Source organism: Gadus chalcogrammus, chromosome 1 (assembly GCF_026213295.1).
Source record: "Gadus chalcogrammus isolate NIFS_2021 chromosome 1, NIFS_Gcha_1.0, whole genome shotgun sequence".
NCBI lineage: Eukaryota > Metazoa > Chordata > Actinopteri > Gadiformes > Gadidae > Gadus > Gadus chalcogrammus.
Window position 1 is genome coordinate 17,184,007 of NC_079412.1, and position 20,000 is coordinate 17,204,006.

The window sequence follows — 20,000 nt, forward strand, 5'->3', positions numbered from 1 at the left end:
AGAACAAGATGCACGCTGCTGGAGTCCACACACGCGGCTGCAGACAAGACACGGATACGTGCAAAGGCACACATGCACACATGATAACAGACACAGAAGGGTCCTGTCTTTGATGTGTGGTGCTGTGTTTGTTCCTGTCCGGAATTGGGAATTGTTTGGGAAAAGGCAAAGGCATTCTCAGAGGTGAATCATGTTTGAACGCAGCATAACCTATGAGCTGGGATTTAGTGAGGGAGAACAAAGACCACATATATCTGTACACATACACACTCAAGGTTCAAGAACAACAGGCCTACAGTTTCCATCCCAAGCCTTTGACTTTGTTCACATGTGATTGGAAAGTCAGGGCTGTTGTCCTGTGTTAAATGGATCCTCTAACCTCTAACCGCTCTCTGTCTCCCCCTGCAGGGGAAAGCATCAACCCGCGTGTGGCAGGGCTGATCGGCCGCAGCGGGCCCCAGAACAAACAGCCCTTCATGGTGGCCTTCTTCAAAGCTACAGAGGTGCACCTGCGCAGCATCCGCTCGGCTCCAGGGGGCGCCAAACAGCGGAACCCCAACCGGTCCAAAGGGGCCAAGGGCCAGGAAGCGCTCCGGGTCGCCAACATAGCAGGTGAGAGCGTTCACGCTGCGATGTGGCCACATACAATGGCAGAGGGTCTGCTTATGTATGCGTGGCATGTGGTTAAAATGCCAAATAAAATAACAAAATCAATCATCAACATCATGTGTGTGGGACAATGTGTGTGTGTGTGTGTGTGTGTGTGTGCGTGTGTGCGTGCGTGCGTGTGCGTGCGTGTGTGTGTGTGCGTGCGTGTGTGTGTGTGTGTGTGTGCGTGCGTGTGTGTTTGTGTGTGTCTGTGTGAGCATATCTGTGCCCTCCTGTGCAGAACTCCACATTGAACACTCAGAGATTTCAGGTCCCTGAGTTGTGAGCGAGCGTTCATTGGAATCTGGGGAAAAATTGGAGACTAATGGCCGCACTTCAAACATCCCAACTCTCCCCTGTGCTGTCTTCCAAGCATCCCAGAGTGGTGGGGAATATCTGCTGCTTGGGAGCGATGCGGGGCAGGTCTGGCTTTTACGGCGTTGGACATCTGCAGCGTGCTGTAGGGCAGGACGGCCCGCAACACATGGAGCCAATGGGGGCTTTCAGGAATTCTTTGGGGGGATAGTAGTTAGTGGCCTTTTAAGGGCTGATGAGAACCAGTTGCTTGTGATCATTCCCTATCCCCACTACTCACAGCGACTAATGTACCACAGATCCCCCCTCCGGGGGGGCAGAGAGGTTACCGGCGTCACAGTCCCACCGTCTAGGGTTAGGGTGGGGGTGGGAGGGGATGGGGGGGGTTTAAACTGAACCCCAGGGAGGAGACGGATGCAAAGAAGAGGAACCGCGGAACGGAAAGAGGCGCAGATAAAAGTAAAAGACGGGGGAAAGGAGAAGGAGTCACGGGGGTGGAGTTGTGAGTCATGCGTTGAGGTGTGCAGTAATTGTACATGTTTGTGCGTCAGTGGAATAAGGCGGAATCCACGCTCAGATGTGTAAAGCAACCTTTAAACAGGTGGGAGCGATTCAACTCTCAGCCAGCCTCCTGTTGCACGTTAAGAGGCTCTTAACCTTCAGAGCTTGTCCCGGGGATGTTATCACGTCAAGGCTGTCTCTCTAGCACTGCACTCCCTCGTCTGTGGCTAATTGGCAGGTTTCAGGAAACACAAGCACTTGCTGTTTCCACTGGGGGAAGGAAACCACAAAGTTTAACCCTCTGTCTAACACTCTCCATCTCTCTCCCCCCCTCTCTTTCTCTCTCTCCCTCTCTCTCTCTCTCTCTCTCTCTCTCTCTCTCTCTCTCTCTCTCTCTCTCTCTCTCTCTCTCTCTCTCTCTCTCTCTCTCTCTGTCGTTCACACAGAGAACAGCAGCGCGGATCAGAAGCAGGCCTGCAAGAAACATGAGCTCTACGTCAGTTTCAGAGACCTGGGTTGGCAGGTACCATAAGCATACCGTACAAATAAGCCTATACGCCATCTTCTCTCATCTCTTCCTGTTTTATATTCTTTCTGTCCTCTCATGGGTTCCTATCAGGGCCTTTGGCCCACCAGTTACTTAGTAACTTAATATTTCATGACAGGTTCATTGAATCTTTTCATTTTCCGTCTTCCCACCCAGGACTGGATCATCGCTCCGGAGGGCTACGCTGCCTACTATTGCGAGGGAGAGTGCGCCTTCCCGCTGAATTCGTACATGAACGCCACAAACCACGCAATCGTACAAACACTTGTAAGTAACCGTGACAACATGGCATGGTAGCAACGCATCTCTCATCAACCCCATCGGCCACAAAGAGAAACCTAGCAGTTCAAAGCACTTCAGAGAGTGGGCTGTTCCGTATTAATGGAGAAGAAATATGCTTAAAACCACTTGTATACTTTGGAGTACTTAGGCCAAGAAACACTGTGTTGTGGCGAAAATAAACAGAACATTTTCAAGCGACCGCGCGTTTGTTTTATTGGTTAACGTGCATTCCGGATTAAACCATTTAACTCATCTTTTCATCTGGCTCCGGCATCTGCCCCCCAGGTTCACTTCATAAACCCGGACACCGTCCCCAAACCCTGCTGCGCCCCCACCCAGCTCCATCCCATCTCGGTGCTCTACTTCGACGACAGCTCCAACGTCATCCTCAAGAAGTACCGCAACATGGTGGTCAGAGCGTGCGGCTGCCACTAGGCCGTCCGGTCGGGCCAGGCGGTTCGGACGCACGCCCGTGCACGCGTGCGATGGGAAAGGGCCCCCGTCCCTATGTTTACACTCTTTGGGCTCAAACGTTTCAAACATGGAGGAGGGATGGGGAAGGGCTGGCGTGCGTGTTAAGTGTAAACATCCTCGTCAAAGCAGAGTGTTTCAGAGTCTGGCTTCAGAGTCCCTTTTCTGTTTTTTTATAAAGACGCTCTTGATGTAAACATTTGTTCCTAAATGCAGTGCAGCTGTATAGGAATTTTAGACAATCGACTTTAGATTCCTCTTTCAAACACAGGCGCGTACGCACGCTGATGCACTCTCACACACACACACACACAGCGCACACACACACACACACACACACACACACACACACACACACACACACACACACACACACACACACAAACACACACAGACACTAATCCTGTGCTTTCTACTGTGTATATGAGACATTTAAAACAGTGATTGTATGTTAATACACACTAAAAAATCTTTTGTTTAATACGTACTATATATTTTTTATTTTTAGTTAATGTCATTCTTATTGTATGTTATTATATATATTTTTTTGAGTTTGGCACCTGGATGAAGGTTCTAAATCTGTGAACTCTTCTTTGTACAATACTGTGTAAATAGTGTTCTTTTTTTACAAAGCAACAAGTGTATTTATTTCCAGGAAATGTCAATTTGTTGTTTGTTGGGGATATGTTCTGCCCCGAATGCAATGCTGCCTATACAAACGTTCGCACAATTCCATGGTCTATGGCACAGAACAAAACAAAAACACAATCTGAGTCGGAGATAAACATTACGCTTACATTTTGTTCAGCCATCTGTCGCTCTCAATTTACTATTCATTTCAAATCACTAGCCCTGTTTCCCCCCCCCCCCCCATCTCTCTCTCTCTCTCAATGTATATGTATATGTGTACATATATATCTCTCTCACTCTCTCTTACTTTTTGCAAACGCGGGGTGGTAAATCTGTACAGATCCGGGAGACCCAAACCTTTCATGGGAATTGCAAAATATCCTCAGACTATGCTCAGCCATTTTAGTTATGACCTTAATGTAATGAATAACCGTTGTGTGCAGAATCCACCTGTAATTCAAACGACGAAGCTACAACAACAAGCCAAACCTTACAGCCGTCCATTTCTATTTACGGGCCAATGGTATCCTCCTAAAGCCATGACATAAATCTGATGTAGAACTTGGAGATTACCCGATTCCAAAACAACTCTCTTCCTACCAAAAAAACGTCTGCTCACCTCATAAAGGTGCACGTGAAAAGAGAAGAGAGCAACAGCTATACCGAAATAGAGGGAACAGATACTTGTGTTTGTTTTGTGTGCTAAACATCTTGATCGTGGCAGTGAAGGGCCTATTTATTGAACTCTGGTGGAGCTGCAGTCTGTACGTCAGGAATAAAAATGTGTCCATTCATAACCATGTTTTACTGCTGAACAATAAACTACAAGAGAAATTATGTCCCATCTCGGTTGTTTACATGTGTGTTATCGGCTCATGAATGAATCATGACCTTTAGTCCTTCTCTTCTCTGTATACAGGCAGCTGCTCGGCTGCCTGTATACAGATGTTTTAATTATTGGAAAGTCGGCCATGCAACACCAATTCTTGCAATTTTTATTCTTTGAAAGACATGCACTTGTTTCTTAGGAATGTAGACACAAGCACACACACAATCTCACAAACTCACACATACACACTCAAAACCTCTTATTTCACGTCTCACACCAGCCTCTCCTCCCAAGTATCCTCTTTATGACAGTCTGGCTTTGATTAGTGATGCCTGCCACCCGCAGACTTTCCTTCCCTGATAAGTCAGCCGATGTGTCGCTCAATGTGTTCGCGTATGTGCAGTGCGTGTGTGTGTGTGTGTGTGTGTGTGTGTGTGTGTGTGTGTGTGTGTGTGTGTGTGTGTGTGTGTGTGTGTGTGTGTGTGTGTGTGTGTGTGTGTTCAGCGCTACGTCTGTGCTCAGGGGGTGTTTCATTGGAAGCCACTAAAGAGCAATCATGGTCAGGGTTTAAGAGAGTCACCCTTCTCAAATGCCTCCAAAAAAACCTACGTCCTTCCTGTCTAATCCTTACTTTGGGTGGCAAGGCAGAAACAGAGCCAAATCACACTCTCGTGTCTGAAATCTTTGTTCATACCAACAAGCCGCACCCTGTGTTTTCGTCAAAGGTTTTATGATAGACAATAAAGAAATCTGAATCTGAATCTGAAAGTGAATATAGCTAATTCCTGGAATGTAGATTAAGCATTGTGGTAGTTATATTGGGTAGATGTGTATAAAGTTATGGTTAAGTCTTATGTTGTAACGCAGATTTATGTGGTCTTTAAAGGCCTCAAGCCCTTTCCATATTGACAACTTTTCAATGGCATATTGCTGCCCTCTTCTGGCGAAAGTGTGGACTGTCGTCCGTTGATTGGGCAGCACAGCGCTATCACACTTGTTGCGTCGTGGATTAGGATGTAACGAATATGAAACTAAAAACATAGGGAAGAGCAATAGTATCTCGTCTCTTTTTTTAAAAAAAGAGCAGAAGATTGTGAAAAGTACTTGAACCATCTACGCAATTTCCCCCACCAACACAACTTTCCCTATCCTGGAACTTATTCAACTAAACTCTGAAGTGAAATATATTATGTTCCCGGGTGCACTTTTTACTTTCAGCTTTCAAGAGATTTAATGGTTGTATCTGTCAAATGTTATACACAGGGACGTTCAGTGCAATTGCAATTACCTTACGATTATATAATTAGAATATCATTAGAACTTACTGATATCATTCATAATATTTATATCATTCTAATGATATCATACATATATAAGTTGGTTGGTTATGACGGCAGTTGGTCCCTAATATTGAGAGCAATTTTTTTTACAGTTTGACAAAATGGTTGACAACTTAAGAATAAGCCATACCTCCCTAGTACAACTTGTTTTCCTTATCACATTATAGCCACACACACATGCACACACGCGCACCCACACACACACACACACACACACACACACACACACACACACACACACACACACTCACTCACTCACTCACACACACACACACACACACACACACACACACACACACACACACACACACACACACACACTCACACTCACTCACACACACACACACACACACACACACACACACACACACACACACACACACACACACACACACACACACACACACACACACACACACACACACACACACACACACGTGTAGCCTGGAAACCGAAAGCTTAAAACAGTAGGTTTCATTTTCGAACTAGCCTTCTTAGATTCTGACTTTAGACAAGCGTTGCATTGGTCTGCTTTGTTGGGTCTCTGTGGTTAACATATAGAAAACCATGCGTGGACATTATCATTTATTTAGATAATTGCAAAAATTACCTGGTTAATAATGCGCTGATGTTATGGACCTTGCATGAGGCGGCCTATTTGAACGAAGGCTCGTTAAGTACGCTTCTAGGTGTTATTGTGAATGAGCTTTACCAAGTCAGAGAACAGGCTACTATGATGTATTTAAAAGATGGAAGGCGATGTTAAAATGCACCTTAAAGAATGGCTCATAGCCCAAGTCGACAGTGAAAGGTTCGACGGGTTGCGGTGGGAGAACGGAGAGAAGACCATGTTCAGGATCCCCTGGAAACATGCAGCTAAGAAGGACTACAGGCAGCAGGACGACGCGGCTCTCTTTAAGGTACTGCTGGGCTACTGAACACTGAGGCTAGATTTGGATATTTAACGAAAGTAAAATATTTTACAATTTAAAATACTTACAAATTGAATTGAAATCCTTCCTCGACAGTAACTCAAGTAAAGAAAATCAACGTTAACAAAACCTTGCTAACATAAACAACAATATGAGGAAACGTCTGATATAGAAGTCGTTTCCTCATGTTTGTTTGTGAATGTCTGAGGGGCTCTCATACTTTTTTCCAGTTTTTCAAAATTTGGTTTCAGTTGTAATCCAAAAAATGTATTATCACATCTATTGCCAAACTAAAATGAAAATAGTAAAAAAGAAAAATGAGTGCACACAATTACTGCAAAGACACAAATACTTGACAAACAAACATGGGGTCCACTCATTTGGGTAACCTCATCCCAAACCTGCATCAGGCTTGGGCTGTGTACAAAGGGAAATACAAGGTGGGCAGCGACAAGGACAACCCCACCATGTGGAAGACGCGCCTGCGCTGTGCACTTAACAAGAGCACAGACTTCCAGGAGGTCCCCCACCTGAACCAGCTGGACATCTCAGAGCCCTACAAGGTCTACCGCATCGAGTCTGACCAGAGAGCAGGTAGGCACCACTTCAGATGGACCTAACATCAGGTCCAACGCAGTAACCATTGGTCAGTAGGTTGGTCGTCCTTCTCTCTACCTTAAATCTTCTCTTCCTCAGAGTCTGATCAGACGTACAGTCGAGTGGTCGTGGTTCAGACTGGATACGCCAGTCTCCCACAGTCTCAGGTACATAATTACAGCACAGCAACATAATGAAACTACTTTATAGTCATTATTTGATTTTAATGCACTGTTATTGTTGTTGTTATGTAAGCTTGCTGACCAATGGGAAATATTTGAAGAAAGGAAAGAAGAAAGTCATGGTAGGGTACATTTTTTAAGCATATGTCACTGTTACTTTGTTGTTAATTTTTTTTTGTGACACACAAGAAAACTATGATACTGTATTATTATTGCAAGAATTTGCTTTACTCTGATCCATACTCTTCAAATAGACAGACAGATAGAGAGACATTTAGCAAACACACTCAAAAAGTGATGAACAAAAAGGAAGGTGACGGAGGAATTAAATAATCACTTCATGCAGAAATCGGCGAAAAACTTCTTTATATGGGTTTTTTGTGCGTCAATAAATGCAAATTCCTGTGTATTAATTTTGGAACCGGTGGAATTCAGCCGGTTTACGCAGCATCGAGATCCATTTCCTCTACTTATGTTACATAGTTGTATGAGTGGTACTTAAAAAAAATAATCAAATTAAGAGACAAATACACAAATGTTCTTGCATGAGGCCTTGTGTATTATACACAGAGGCCGAACCACAAAGCACAAACATAAAGGGGAGGCCGGCTGATGACTTTATAGTTACAAAGACTAAAAAAGGTACAAACTCTAAAAAGGTACAAACACCCACAAACTTTTTCTTGGTGTATATTGTGACCCCTCCCCTCTCTCAGGTGAACCAGCAAAATAATGTCGCAACAGACAATTAATGGTACAAACCTCAAAAAACCTTAAACCTGAACACATGCAAATAAATAATTAATACCAAAATTTGAGCATATTCAACAGACAGATGTTTCATGACTCTGTTGCGTTATTTATCGAATAAATAGATGAATGAGCATGCTTTATGAAATCAGTAGTCGCTGAGGCATAACTCATGTCAAATGGTCTTCACCGTTGAATGCTTACTACTGTGAGGTAAAGGGGGTGTCCCTCAGAAAACCCCCAGATGAATGTTTTTCATAAAAAAACACCATATTATTATGTTTGTGTACATATGCGTCTTTCTTTGTCTGCATATGTTTATGTACTACTGTGCTGCTTCAGGTGCTTTGTGGAGGGAGCACACGTACTGTGGTTCAGAGGATAGCCAGGCTCACAGTCACATCCCTCTGGACCCCAGCCTCCTCAGCCCCACTCTGGCCATATCAGGTGACACACGACACCCACAACAACCATGACACGTAACACAGGACGCGCTCCCTCTTTAGAGGGGTGTAATTATGCCACCAGGTGTGAGTGGGATTAGCCGTTACAAGCCGTTGTGCCTTAGTGACATCACAAGTGGGAGTGTCTACCCTGATGTACAATGGATAGATTATTCTACTACCCACCCAGTGAACTGTAGCATAAACTGCTTGTAATGGCTATTCACACTCACACCTGGTGGCATGATATCACCCCTTAAGCTTACCCTCATGATCTGTGTGGGAGAAGTAACGACGGTCTTAGGTTTAAGGTTTACTGCTCATTACAAACTTGACGGAGTTCCACTAAAAGGGGTCCCGGGGCCAGTAGGTTTCTAACTCATCCAGTTTCTTAACCTTAACCCCTGAAAGCATTTCCCAATATATATTCTACGTCACTTCCTACCAGACTTCCGGATGGAGCTGACGCTGTTCTACCGCGGGGAGCCGGTGATGGAGCTGACCTCCAGCAGCCCAGAAGGGTGCTTCATCCTGCAGGGCTGCGTGCCGCTGGGGAACGAGAGGATCTACGGGCCCTGCAGCGCTCAGCAGCTCTCCCTGCCCTCCCCGGCCTCGCTGGGCTCCCTGGAGCCCGGCGTGGCCCGGGCCCTGGGTCAGCTCCTGTCCCATCTGGAGAGGGGAGTGCTGCTCTGGGTGGCCCCGGACGGGCTGTTCATCAAGAGGTTCTGCCAGGGCCGTGTGTACTGGAGCGGGCCCCTGGCCCCGCACACCGAGAAGCCCAATAAACTGGAGAGGGACAGGACCTGCAAGCTGCTGGACATGCCCGTATTTGTAAATGGTAACCCAGTGTCTCTTTTGCTATACGTTGAACTTTGAGTTTAGTTTTATTATGATGATTTCTTTATGATAAGACATATTATTTTGAGTCATTTATTTAAATCATGGAAAGAAAATAATATGTATAGTATGAGTATTATATTTGCAAATATATTTTTTAAATATGATATTAATGTAACTCATCACAATAATAATACACATTAATCTAAATGTGTATGTCCTGTGTATGTCCACAGAGCTCCAGAACTATATGCAGAGGAAAGGCCCACAACCAAACTATGAGATTGATCTCTGCTTTGGCGAGGAGTATCCCGACGCTAAAGTTTCCAAAACGATGAAGCTGATAACAGTTCATGTAGGAAACAATCATACATTCACCATTTCACAATTGGAACGTAACTAACAAATTCTGGGATTTTTTAATGCAACACCAGGTAAAACAGTAGAGTTGCTGTTTCATCTAATACCACTAGATGTCACCATCATCACACATTTCAACACCGTGCTCCCTCCTTGTGTCATGGGTGAAGGTGGTGCCCCTGTTTGCCATGGAACTGTTGCAGCGATTGCAGCTAGAGCGGGTCGAGGCAGAACCGGACGTTCACACTCCCAAAGAAGCCAAGGATGAGATGTAAGGGGCCAGTTATCCAACTAGATGTAAGCTTCACAAGTTCACAACTACTCTCCAAGGAAATCCTTGATGTATTCCTAATAACCCAAGTATAACGTGACAGTTATACTTGGCAGTTGACAGTTCTGTGTAAAAGACAGAATCAAATAACTGAGGTCTGTTTGATATTAGATTTATGGTTGCTTGCTCTAATGTAAAGCAGTAGTGATACTAATGTGTGTATAATTTATATTTAGAGACTTTCTACATGCCAGCGATACAATATTAACAACATTCTTTTCATGTTATATTTAATCTTCTGAGTAAAGTTATTTTGAGTTAAGTGTGTTTAATGTTCTTAGTCTACTTATGAATTGTAATAATTTATGCAGTTCAATGCACTGGAACAATAATCAAGTATGAAAAATAAAATCACACCACCAAAATTAAATCTATAAAGCTATTTTTTATTTAATTCTAGCGAACATCATATAACAGATTCACCATTTAAAAAATATACATTTTATAGCTATAACATTTACAAAGAAAAAATCAACAGGTAAGGTGTTGTTCTTTTTAAGAATAAAAAAAAAAAAACTAAAGTGAGAAAGTGTGCTAATTCAGAGTAGATACCCGTATCTGAGTTTAAAATACTTTCATCGTTTTCCCTGCCTTCGTACATACAGTACATAAAACAAGCCGAGAGAGGAACAGAAGCGTACAGTACACAGGGGTCAAGAGTGTTCACAAAGCATCCTTTCCAACGTGTTAATAGCACCGGTACTCTTCAGCCAAGTGGTACTTTCTCAAACTTTCATCATTCGGATTTCCAAGGAAAAACACGGGGATGTGGGGTGGGGGGGAGGGGGGGAAGGGGAAGGGGTCTTGGTTGGGGGGGGGCATCGAGGCAAGGCAGGCCCTCACTGTGCGGTGTGGCCCCTGGGAGATTGTCTTGTTATGCGGCTCGTTTTCATTAGTGTTCTTCCCTAAGAGATCATGTTAAGAACATATTGGAGGGTAATGCCTTGGCGAACAGACGGCTTTGACGTGACCCGCTGTGGGGAGCGATACAAAAAGGCGAGTTTTTCTCGTTACATTCACCTTGCCTGCCCAGACCCACATACAGACATAGGCTCAGAAGCAAGAAAATTAAAACCAGAGAATGCACTGCGAAATTGACCGTTTAGCATATTTACTGTATTTAACATTTGAAATGTAATATATATATATATATATATATATATATATATATATATATAAATATACTATATATATTATATATATTTCTTTTTTTTCTTCATTTATATATCTGCACTTCTTCAATAGCATTTACAGTATTTAATAACACTGCCGGAAAATCGATACCCTGCAGAAAATACTGTCCGTAAGTAGGCATTTGGGACATCCATTACAAAACAGTGAACACAGACAAGTGCTTGATTGTCTTACTAAATGTCTCAGTGTGTCTCGGGGGAAGCCCACCCGCGGTACTCTACTGCTGCGCCCTACAGGTCTCTACCAAACTAAAGGGCAGGAAGGGAAGGGGAAGGGGTGGGAGAGAGAGAGGGGAAAGGAGAGAGGAGCTCACTTCCTAGGAATAGATACGACTGGACTGACTGAGTCTATACTTTGGGCAGCAGTGTCGACAACGATAAATTGCAAATGTTCAATTTCGTCTTTTTTTTCTTTTTCTTCCCTGCAACCCTGCCTTGAGGTCACTCCATTGTATGTCTTGTTGGGTGCAACAGAGACAAGGAGGGTGTGTGTGTGTGTGTGTGAGTGCGTGTGTTTGCTTGTGTGCATGTAGGCAAGCATCTTTATGTATGCATATGCAAGTCTCTACTGCCACTTCATTTGCTTCGAGCCTTGAGGTAAATCCAGGAGGCTTTCATCCCTTCCCGTCAGTTTCATGGCGTCTGGGGCCGACCAGCGCCTCTTGCGTGGCTGTTGCTGCACCTGAGCGGCAGGCGGTGCAGCGGGAGCAGGAGGAGGGAGTGGCGGAACAGTGGGAGGCGGATGGTTCTGGTGGTGGTGGTGGTGGTGTTGGTGGTGGAGGAGAGGCGGAGGAGGGGGCGGAGGGGGCATCTGCTCCCTAGGGGAACTGCTGCTGCTGCTGCTGCTGGACTCTCCTCCGGCGCTGGAAGAGGGGTGGCTGCGGTGGGCCCTGGAGCTGGAGCGTGAGGTGGCGTGTGTCCGGTGGGCGGGCGGGGCGGGCGTGGGGGTCAGGGCGAGGCACACGTCCCCCTCGGCCAGCTGCCGGCAGGGCAGGCCGTAGAGCTGCGCGGTGCGCGGCGGACAGCACGACGACCAACCCCGGTCGCGCACAAAGAAGGGATACTCCTCCAAGACTTTCAGTAACTCCTGAAACAGACAGCACACGCACGGTGCGCTTTAACAACAAGGCCACAATTTTCACGATAACGTTGGTGTCATACTTACAAGACCAACGTCCGTGTGTTATCTGGTGTATGTTTCCATTAGCTATTTTGGGCCACGCCGATAACAACAATAAGCACCAGTCAAATTGAGAAGTCACAAGCCTTTGCAATACTGACCTGAGTGTTGCGGTCGTTGAGGTTAACCTGTAGGTGATTGAAGCCATGTGCGTTGCCAGGGGCGATGAGTAGCACGGTGCAGGTGCTGAGGTGAAACTCTGGGGAGGTGTCGGCGCTCCTCAGGAAGTCCTCCGTGCGAAGCTCCTCCACGCGCTTCAGCCGCCCGCTGGCCAGCTCAATAAGGGAACCCTTAGTGAAGTGAGGTAGGAAGGCAGGGGGGGGTGGCTGAGTGGCAGGGGTCGAGGCCTGATGACCCTCCCTCGCTCTGTTTCTGTCCCGCTCTCGGATCCTGTCCCGAGTCCGCCGCCTCTCGTGCTCTCCGTCCCGCTCCGCGTCTTTCCCCTCTCGTTCTCGTTCTTTGTCGTGGCCCCTCGCCCGCTCGGCCTCGTTCTCCCTGAGCCTCTCGCTCTCGGCTGCGTTGTGCTCCCTCTGTCTGAGGGCGGACAGGGACTCTCGCTCTCTGTCTCTCCCGTGGTCGGGCTCCTGCTCTTTCTGTGACCTGTCGTGATTGCTGGGCAGGCGGTGGGAGAAGAGAGGGGAGCTGCCCATGCTGTGTTGCCTGAGGCCGGGCTCCTTGAGCGGGGTGTACAGCGGTGTCTCTGAGGGGGTGTAGAAGGGAAAGGCCTGGGCCTGAGGCTGGAGGCCGCTCTGCTGCACAGAGCCCAGAGAGTAGTAGATCTGGGCCTCCGCCGGGGGGACGCCCAGGGCCTCCAGCAGGCCTCCCCTCTCCGCCCTCGGGTCGGGCCCGAGGTGGTTGGGACTGGCGGAGAACAGCCCGGGGCTGGTCTTCAGCATCAGGTTGGAGTCCTGCAGCGAGGAATGTATCTCGGGGCTCTCCTGAGGCAGGGAGTTAGGGAAGAACACTCCCCCGGAGGGGGCGCGGCCCGACAGCTCCTCCTGCTGCCTCCTGCCGCCGTTGGCGTGAGGCCCGTGGGGACTGAGGTTTATCCTGGTCCTGTCATTCACATAGTCCCCTGAGAGGGGGGGCAGCCTGGAGGTAGAGGCGGTCCTGCTGCCCGGCCCGTCCAGCCCGTTGGGCCGCTTCACCAGGTACCGGTCCCGGGCGTCGGCCAGGCCGGCGTCAGGCGGGAACAGTGGAGGGTGGCTGAACAGCTGGGGGGGGGAGAACAGGGGCGAGCTGTAGTCCCGCTGGCCGCTGTTGAAGTAGGACCACATCTCCCGGGTGTCGCTTGGGTAGGGGGTCTTAAAGGACGGCGAGGAGGCGGCCGAGGTCTGGGGCGCCTGCAGCGACAGCGCGCCGTCGCCCCGGAGCCACCTGGAATGGTTGGACAGCGGGGAGGAGAGAGGGTCGTCCCGCCAGGAGGGCGAGCCGGACCCCCTCCTCTCCCCCACGTGCCCCGGGAACAGGGGTAAGGGGGACGGGTACGGGACGTGCCATGGCAGGGGCAGGGGGACGCTGGGCGCGGGGATGGGTAAGGGCGGGGGGGAGGTCAGGACGTGGCGGTTCTGTTTGATCAGCAGCCGGCCGCCGCCGTCGTTGGGGTCCCTGCCCCCCTCCCCTCGGGCCCCGCCGGGACGGCTCCGCACGGGAACGGGCGGCTTGAAGTCGTCGGCGGGGGGGGCGTGCTGCTCCGCCGATCCTTGCCGGGACTCCCTCTTCTTGGGAGGGAGGCACTCTTTGCCGCGGTCGGGGCTGGGATTCATGGATGGGCTCCAGCGATGGTGGGGGGCCCCCGTGTGTGTAGGGGTGACGGCTAGGTCACATGGGCCTCACGGGAGAAGGAGGGGCGCGGAGAGAGGGGAGGGCCGCCGCGCCGCATCCCGGTTCGGAGCGCCGCTCGATCCTCAGCGATGTGAAGGGCCTCTTACCTACGAGAGAAGCAGAGGAGAGGCACAGTGAGGGGCCGGGAGGCACAGTGAGGGGCCGGGAGGCACGGGGAGGGGCCGGGAGGCACAGGGAGGGGCCGGGAGGCACAGGGAGGGGCCGGGAGGCACAGGGAGGGGCCGGGAGTTACAGGGAGGGGCCGGGAGGCACAGCGGGGAACCCGCGGGTCGTGGGCGGGCAGAGCGCGCCAGAGAGGACCAAGGGCGGGAAAGGCGGAGAGAACCGAGAGGAGGGAATGTGTGAAACGCGCAGAGGGAAAAATGGACAGTCTGTCAGGTTCTGGTGTCGTCTGTCGTGCGGACTGTCAGCTGCCAGTATGGTCAGACAAACACAAACACTGTGTTGAGTCAGACTGGGGAGAGGGTGACAAGGGATTGGGTGCTCCTCGCTCAAACAGTTTGAGCCTCAAAGTGTTGGAACTCTTGGGTTTATGATAGCTATATAGTTAATTAGTCATTATCTATGTGCACTGCGGTGGCTGTGAAACTACCCAGCGCACTTTTCTCATTCAAACACATTCAGCACAACTCCCACAAGTGTGCTAAAAATACATAGCATATTGAGCAGCCGCTGAAGTTCATAGGCAATGCAGTATGGATGTGAAAACACACACACACACACACACACACACACACACACACACACACACACACACACACACACACACACACACACACACACACACACACACACACATACAAGCACACACAGGCATCACGCACCATGGCCCAGCGGGAGATTCTTCATCTCTGAGTCTCGGAGGAAGATTGGAATATGTAGATGTGTGTTGTTTTTTTTCACCACTTTCATGAGCCACCCCCTCTCACACAGCCCTGAGGTATTCTTCATGTCCTATATGAGCGTACTACTAGCATCAGTGCATACTCTCTCTCCCCTGCCTCTTTGCTCTCTCTCCCTCCCCCCCTCCCCTTACTCGCTCCCATACACACATTAGCACAGCAACAGACGTACACAAATTATCCCACCGGCTGAATCCACGGCTTCATACTCCCTCAGCGATAGGCAAAGCTGGTCACCACCCACCTAAAATGTGACAGAAATACTGCAGTAAGCGGCACCCGTTTGAGTCTGCTGCACCTGACATGCCTATGCATCTTTATTAATACTCGCTACAGTGGGACTTGTACCCTAGCAGGCGACTCTCTCATAAGATGATGTATTGGCCTATATTTCTGCAAGGATGTGTTTTGTTGTCGGGAGTGTATCGTTTAAGCCGTATCACTTATTCGCCATTCATCTTCATTATCTCCTTTTATTGTTTTTAGGAGGGGGGGTGTTTTAAGTCGGTGTCATGTGGAGCAGAGACACCAGTGTTTATTATTGTATAATGATGTATGAAATCCCCCTCCCCCCCACTGCCCCGATTCATAAGAATCCTAAATCTTGTTCCGCCCGGTTCCTTGTTCAGGGTGCATGTGTTGATGTACTCGTCTCCCCCACCGTGGCGCAGCGATCGCACTGATGCCTCAGTCTCATTGATTGCAAAGTGTGGGGGTGTTAAACTTAATTTCTATTCCCAAGGTTGTAAGTGAGCTGCTGCTTTGAAATGACGGCTGCCACCGTTTTTAGCAGCCTAGCTGTTCCCTCCGCCAGGCAGCCCGCGCACATATCCACACACACAAACGCGTGCAGTCTGTGTGTGCACAGACAGAACTTCTTCAACTCTTTACCGTCTAACTACCACGCTGTCACCATGGTAACTGTGTCCACACACTTAGTGGGTTCTGAAAAGGTTTGAAAAAGGTTGCTTGAGGATAATTGATGGTTGTTGTTGATTTACGTAGTACTTGTAATGCTAAGTGACTGAGCTAATTTTCCAATGTTGTTTTTCTTAGATCACCACTTATGCACAATCTTGGAAACCAAACTTAATGATTTATTTTCCCCAGTTGACCTACATTCATTCACCGCAATACATGTTAAAGAGTTATGGAATCTCTTTTATCATAATAAAGGCATGTAAAGTAATTCCATCTGTGACATTTAATTTATTACATAAAGTCTAAATAAATGTAATTAGATTAAATACGCAATAAATATTATGGATGCATTACCTCTCTTACTGCCACATTTAACACCATTCTTCAAGCTTTTTTGTTGACAGTTAAAACCACTAGACCCGACGCAGATTTTTTCCCTGGTTTAGATTGCTTTATATGGAGTGTGGATATCTAATATCTTTACAACTTTACCTTGGGTTGAAGAGATAAACACACGATGGATCAATCAACGGGTCTTAAATTAAGTGTTAAGTGTGTGGCTTTATATACTTGTGTTGCAAACAAATACAGCAATCAATTGCATACCAAAATAGTGTAAGTTAAACATCCACCGAACATTTAGGTCTCTACAAAAATTGTTCAGATACTTTTTTTGTGGCACACGATTTATTAACTTTTTCTCTCATAAGATATAACACAATTACGTGTCCTAATTTATTTTAATACTTGTTTTCTCTTACAGGAAATGCCTGCATCCTAACCCTCGATATCCTTTTTTATTAAATTATTTTATTGCAAATTACTAAACATCCAAAGATAAAAAATAACGTCTGCCCTTTATTGTCATGAAGACAATTAATTAAATTGATTAATTCTCATTCAATTTTTTTTTAATTACTTTGCTACTTTGGACCATTGTTGATATGTAAAAGTGTGTGGGGGCGCGTTTGTGTGTGATAGTGTGTGTGTGTGTGTGTGTGTGTGTGTGTGTGTGTGTGTGTGTGTGTGTGTGTGTGTGTGTGTGTGTGTGTGTGTGTGTGTGTGTGTGTGTGTGTGTGTGTGTGTGTGTGTGTGTGTGTGTGTTTAAATATGCCAACTCATTGACTCACTGCGACAGGTCGGCCTATCCTTATTAGTGATTCTATCTCATCATCATGTGAATAGAAGCTGTATTTCACCCACACTTAAGCTACAGTCTACGGACAAAAAGCGTCTTGTCGATACAAACAAACAACTCTAAGCGCACTGTTTATGTAAATGATTCAGATCTCTGCTACAGCGCACACACTCCATCTAAAGTTCAGTGTGCAATTGAAAGAGGCCGACAGTCTAAAGGGACTCTGACATTAAACAAAGTGCTGTTTTTCTTCTGGCTGGGCAACCTTCCACTGCCCTGCCTGCCATGCAGAGTGGAATCCCCTCCAAAGGAGAATCCTTGGAAGCTTACGACAAGAGGGAGAGAGAGAGAGAGAGAGAGAGAGAATGTGTGTGTGTGTGTGTGTGTGTGTGTGTGTGTGTGTGTGTGTGTGTGTGTGTGTGTGTGTGTGTGTGTGTGTGTGTGTGTGTGTGTGTGTGTGTGTGTGTGTATGTGTAAAATATACCAATTTCATCTCGTAATATGTAGTCGTAATACTATATTACCTATAGGTTACAATAGGCAACTCATTTTGTGATGTTAAGCCTAACCACCACGGTTTTCACTAAGCCTATGACTAATAACATCTGATAATGCGCTCCAGTTTTCGATAGAAGTGGTGCGGAGAGACACAGAAATAGAATACAGCAACGTTTTTTTTGTGTTTCCCACATAAATAAACACAAAGGGTTTTCACATGATTTCTAGGAGCAACCACCAAGTGCGGTTGAACAGTCTACTAAATAACAAGTTGTCCAGGGTTTTATCGTCACAGTATTTGTTTTTTATAATTATTAATTACATGCTTGTGTGTGTTTCTCTACTATTTTGTTGATGAGTTGGGCTCCAGGCAATTCACTTTTTCTTTGTAGGTCTTAATATATTCTTGGCTCCTGAGAATATGTTCTATCTCCCACCTCTCACAAGGAGAGGTGGGAGAGAGAGGTCAGAAGCAGTACATAATTCATTTTCTTGTTTTGTTGCTTTTTTTCTGTTTGTTATGCATACATAGTAGAGCGTAATTTCTGCGAGTTGCTTATGGTTATCGGGTTTAAATAGCAAACTTATTGTTTAAACATGCTCAATTATGTATCTCAATTTGAACATTAATATTCAAACCTTAATTTAGCTGCGTTCATCAGTGGTTGAGACATCCTTTGTAATCAATTTCTACCATCAATAATTTAATCAAAAACGTGCGTATAAATACCACAAATCTGCTTTGATTACCACACTTCAAAACAACCAGCAATATTCTATGCATATCCAAACATACATTTATCAACATTTATACAAATATGGATGCTACTACAAAAAAGATCATTCAAGCAATAAAACCAATTGACCTCGGTTTAAGGTAAACAACAAAAGAAGCAAAACTATTATGATACCGTTCAGAATTAATTATTTTTACAGAGAAATCTAGAAACATCTGACTCTGCACTAAGTCACTGAAAAAAATCACTATGTGCCTCGCAGCCTCCTCCGCTCTTGTCTCCAGACAAATCTTTAAGTGCTCGCCATCTGCTCCCAGTCAAAACACGTCTAAAGACAAAGTCTGCCTCGACCCTCACAGCGATCAAACCCAACCACCACTTTATCAACCGTCCATCAGCTTAAGAAGCGACGAAGGAAAGTGATGTAGCAATTCATCAGCTGTCAGTGTTGTCTCCCCGGTTTTTAAAGCCTTCTAGAGCACGTGGACTCAAGGACGGCTTGACAGGTGGACGTAGTTGCTTGGGGTCTGAATGGGCCCCCCCCCCCCCCCCCCCCCGAGACTGACCTTAGTCCCAGCATCTCGGCCATTCATACTCCAGAGCTGCTGCTGCTGCTGCTGCCACAGGTTCCGGCCCGCGGGGCTGTGAGCCCAGGTACCGCACGAGGGCCGCTGCGTCCAGCCTGGGGCACCTGGTACGACACGCTGGAGGTAACGGCAGCCTCCAGCCCAAAGAGTGCCTCTGATCCGCCCGGGTGTGAACAACACGAGCAGGGCGATGTGGAGTAGTGAGAACGCGCGCCGGCACTGTGTTTGTTTGTGTGTGTGTGTGTGTGTGTGTGTGTGTGTGTGTGTGTAAAGTTTGGCTGCCAAAGTGCATGTGTGGAAGCACCTGCTTCAGACTCTGTCTCTCTTTGTTTCTCACTCCCTCTCTCTCTCTCTCTCTCTCTCTCTCTCTCTCTCTCTCTCTGTCTCTATCTCTCTCTCACGCACTCTGTTTGTGTGTGTGCGTATGTGTTTGTGTGTGTGTGTGTGTGTGTGTAAAGGACTGAGGAAATGAGTAATATCGAGCAGTGAGAAACATATCTGGTATGCAGAGCCACACAGGCAGACCAGTTGCTCTTACCGCCCACTCGACTTACTCACTGAGGGATGCACACACACACACACACACACACACACACACACACACATGCATATATGTTGAGAGTCTAACAGTGTGCAGAAGACATGAAGGTTGATAAGAGTGGGGAGGACGGGGGGGGAGGGAGACAGTTGCTGAGAGGACACGGGGAGGAGGCTCATCCCACACACACACTCTCACACGCAGGCTCCGCCGATGCCTCTGACTCAAAACCTAAGTATACACGCAAAGAGAGACAGAAACACAGCATATAAATATACTCCTTTTCGCTCCCGAGCTGCGCACACACACACACACACACACACACACACACACACACACACACACACACACACACACACACACACACACACACACACACACACACACACACACACACACACACACACACACACACACACACACACACACACACACACACACACTTCATTATTTATAAATTACTATG

General features: G+C 47.1%; 3 protein-coding genes across 3 annotated transcripts in view; 2 read left to right on the top strand and 1 right to left on the bottom strand.

Moving 5' to 3' along the window:
* The window catches only part of bmp7b (bone morphogenetic protein 7b), a 23,156-nt gene extending 18,868 nt beyond the window's left edge, over window positions 1–4,288 (top strand). Inside the window, exons 4-7 of the mRNA XM_056593413.1 lie at window positions 409–612; window positions 1,911–1,987; window positions 2,168–2,278; window positions 2,579–4,288. Of these exons, the coding sequence (XP_056449388.1) occupies window positions 409–612; window positions 1,911–1,987; window positions 2,168–2,278; window positions 2,579–2,728 (542 nt within the window). The 3' untranslated portion in view covers window positions 2,729–4,288. The remainder of the gene's footprint in view (window positions 1–408; window positions 613–1,910; window positions 1,988–2,167; window positions 2,279–2,578) is intronic.
* A 1,627-nt stretch (window positions 4,289–5,915) lies between these two features.
* Window positions 5,916–10,742, top strand: irf10 (interferon regulatory factor 10). Its single transcript, XM_056593420.1, has 8 exons — window positions 5,916–6,483; window positions 6,906–7,089; window positions 7,192–7,259; window positions 7,348–7,396; window positions 8,367–8,471; window positions 8,916–9,305; window positions 9,541–9,659; window positions 9,835–10,742. The coding sequence occupies exons 1-8, from the start codon at window positions 6,313–6,315 to the stop codon at window positions 9,937–9,939; spliced, it is 1,191 nt and encodes a 396-aa protein (XP_056449395.1). The 5' UTR covers window positions 5,916–6,312; the 3' UTR covers window positions 9,940–10,742.
* Window positions 10,743–11,802: 1,060 nt separating this feature from the next.
* The window catches only part of zmp:0000000926 (genetic suppressor element 1), a 19,738-nt gene continuing 11,540 nt past the window's right edge, over window positions 11,803–20,000 (bottom strand). Inside the window, exons 2-4 of the mRNA XM_056586786.1 lie at window positions 12,470–14,299; window positions 12,017–12,275; window positions 11,803–11,870 (exon numbers count right to left, since the gene is read on the bottom strand). Coding sequence (XP_056442761.1) covers window positions 11,803–11,870; window positions 12,017–12,275; window positions 12,470–14,134 — 1,992 coding nt within the window. The 5' untranslated portion in view covers window positions 14,135–14,299. The remainder of the gene's footprint in view (window positions 11,871–12,016; window positions 12,276–12,469; window positions 14,300–20,000) is intronic.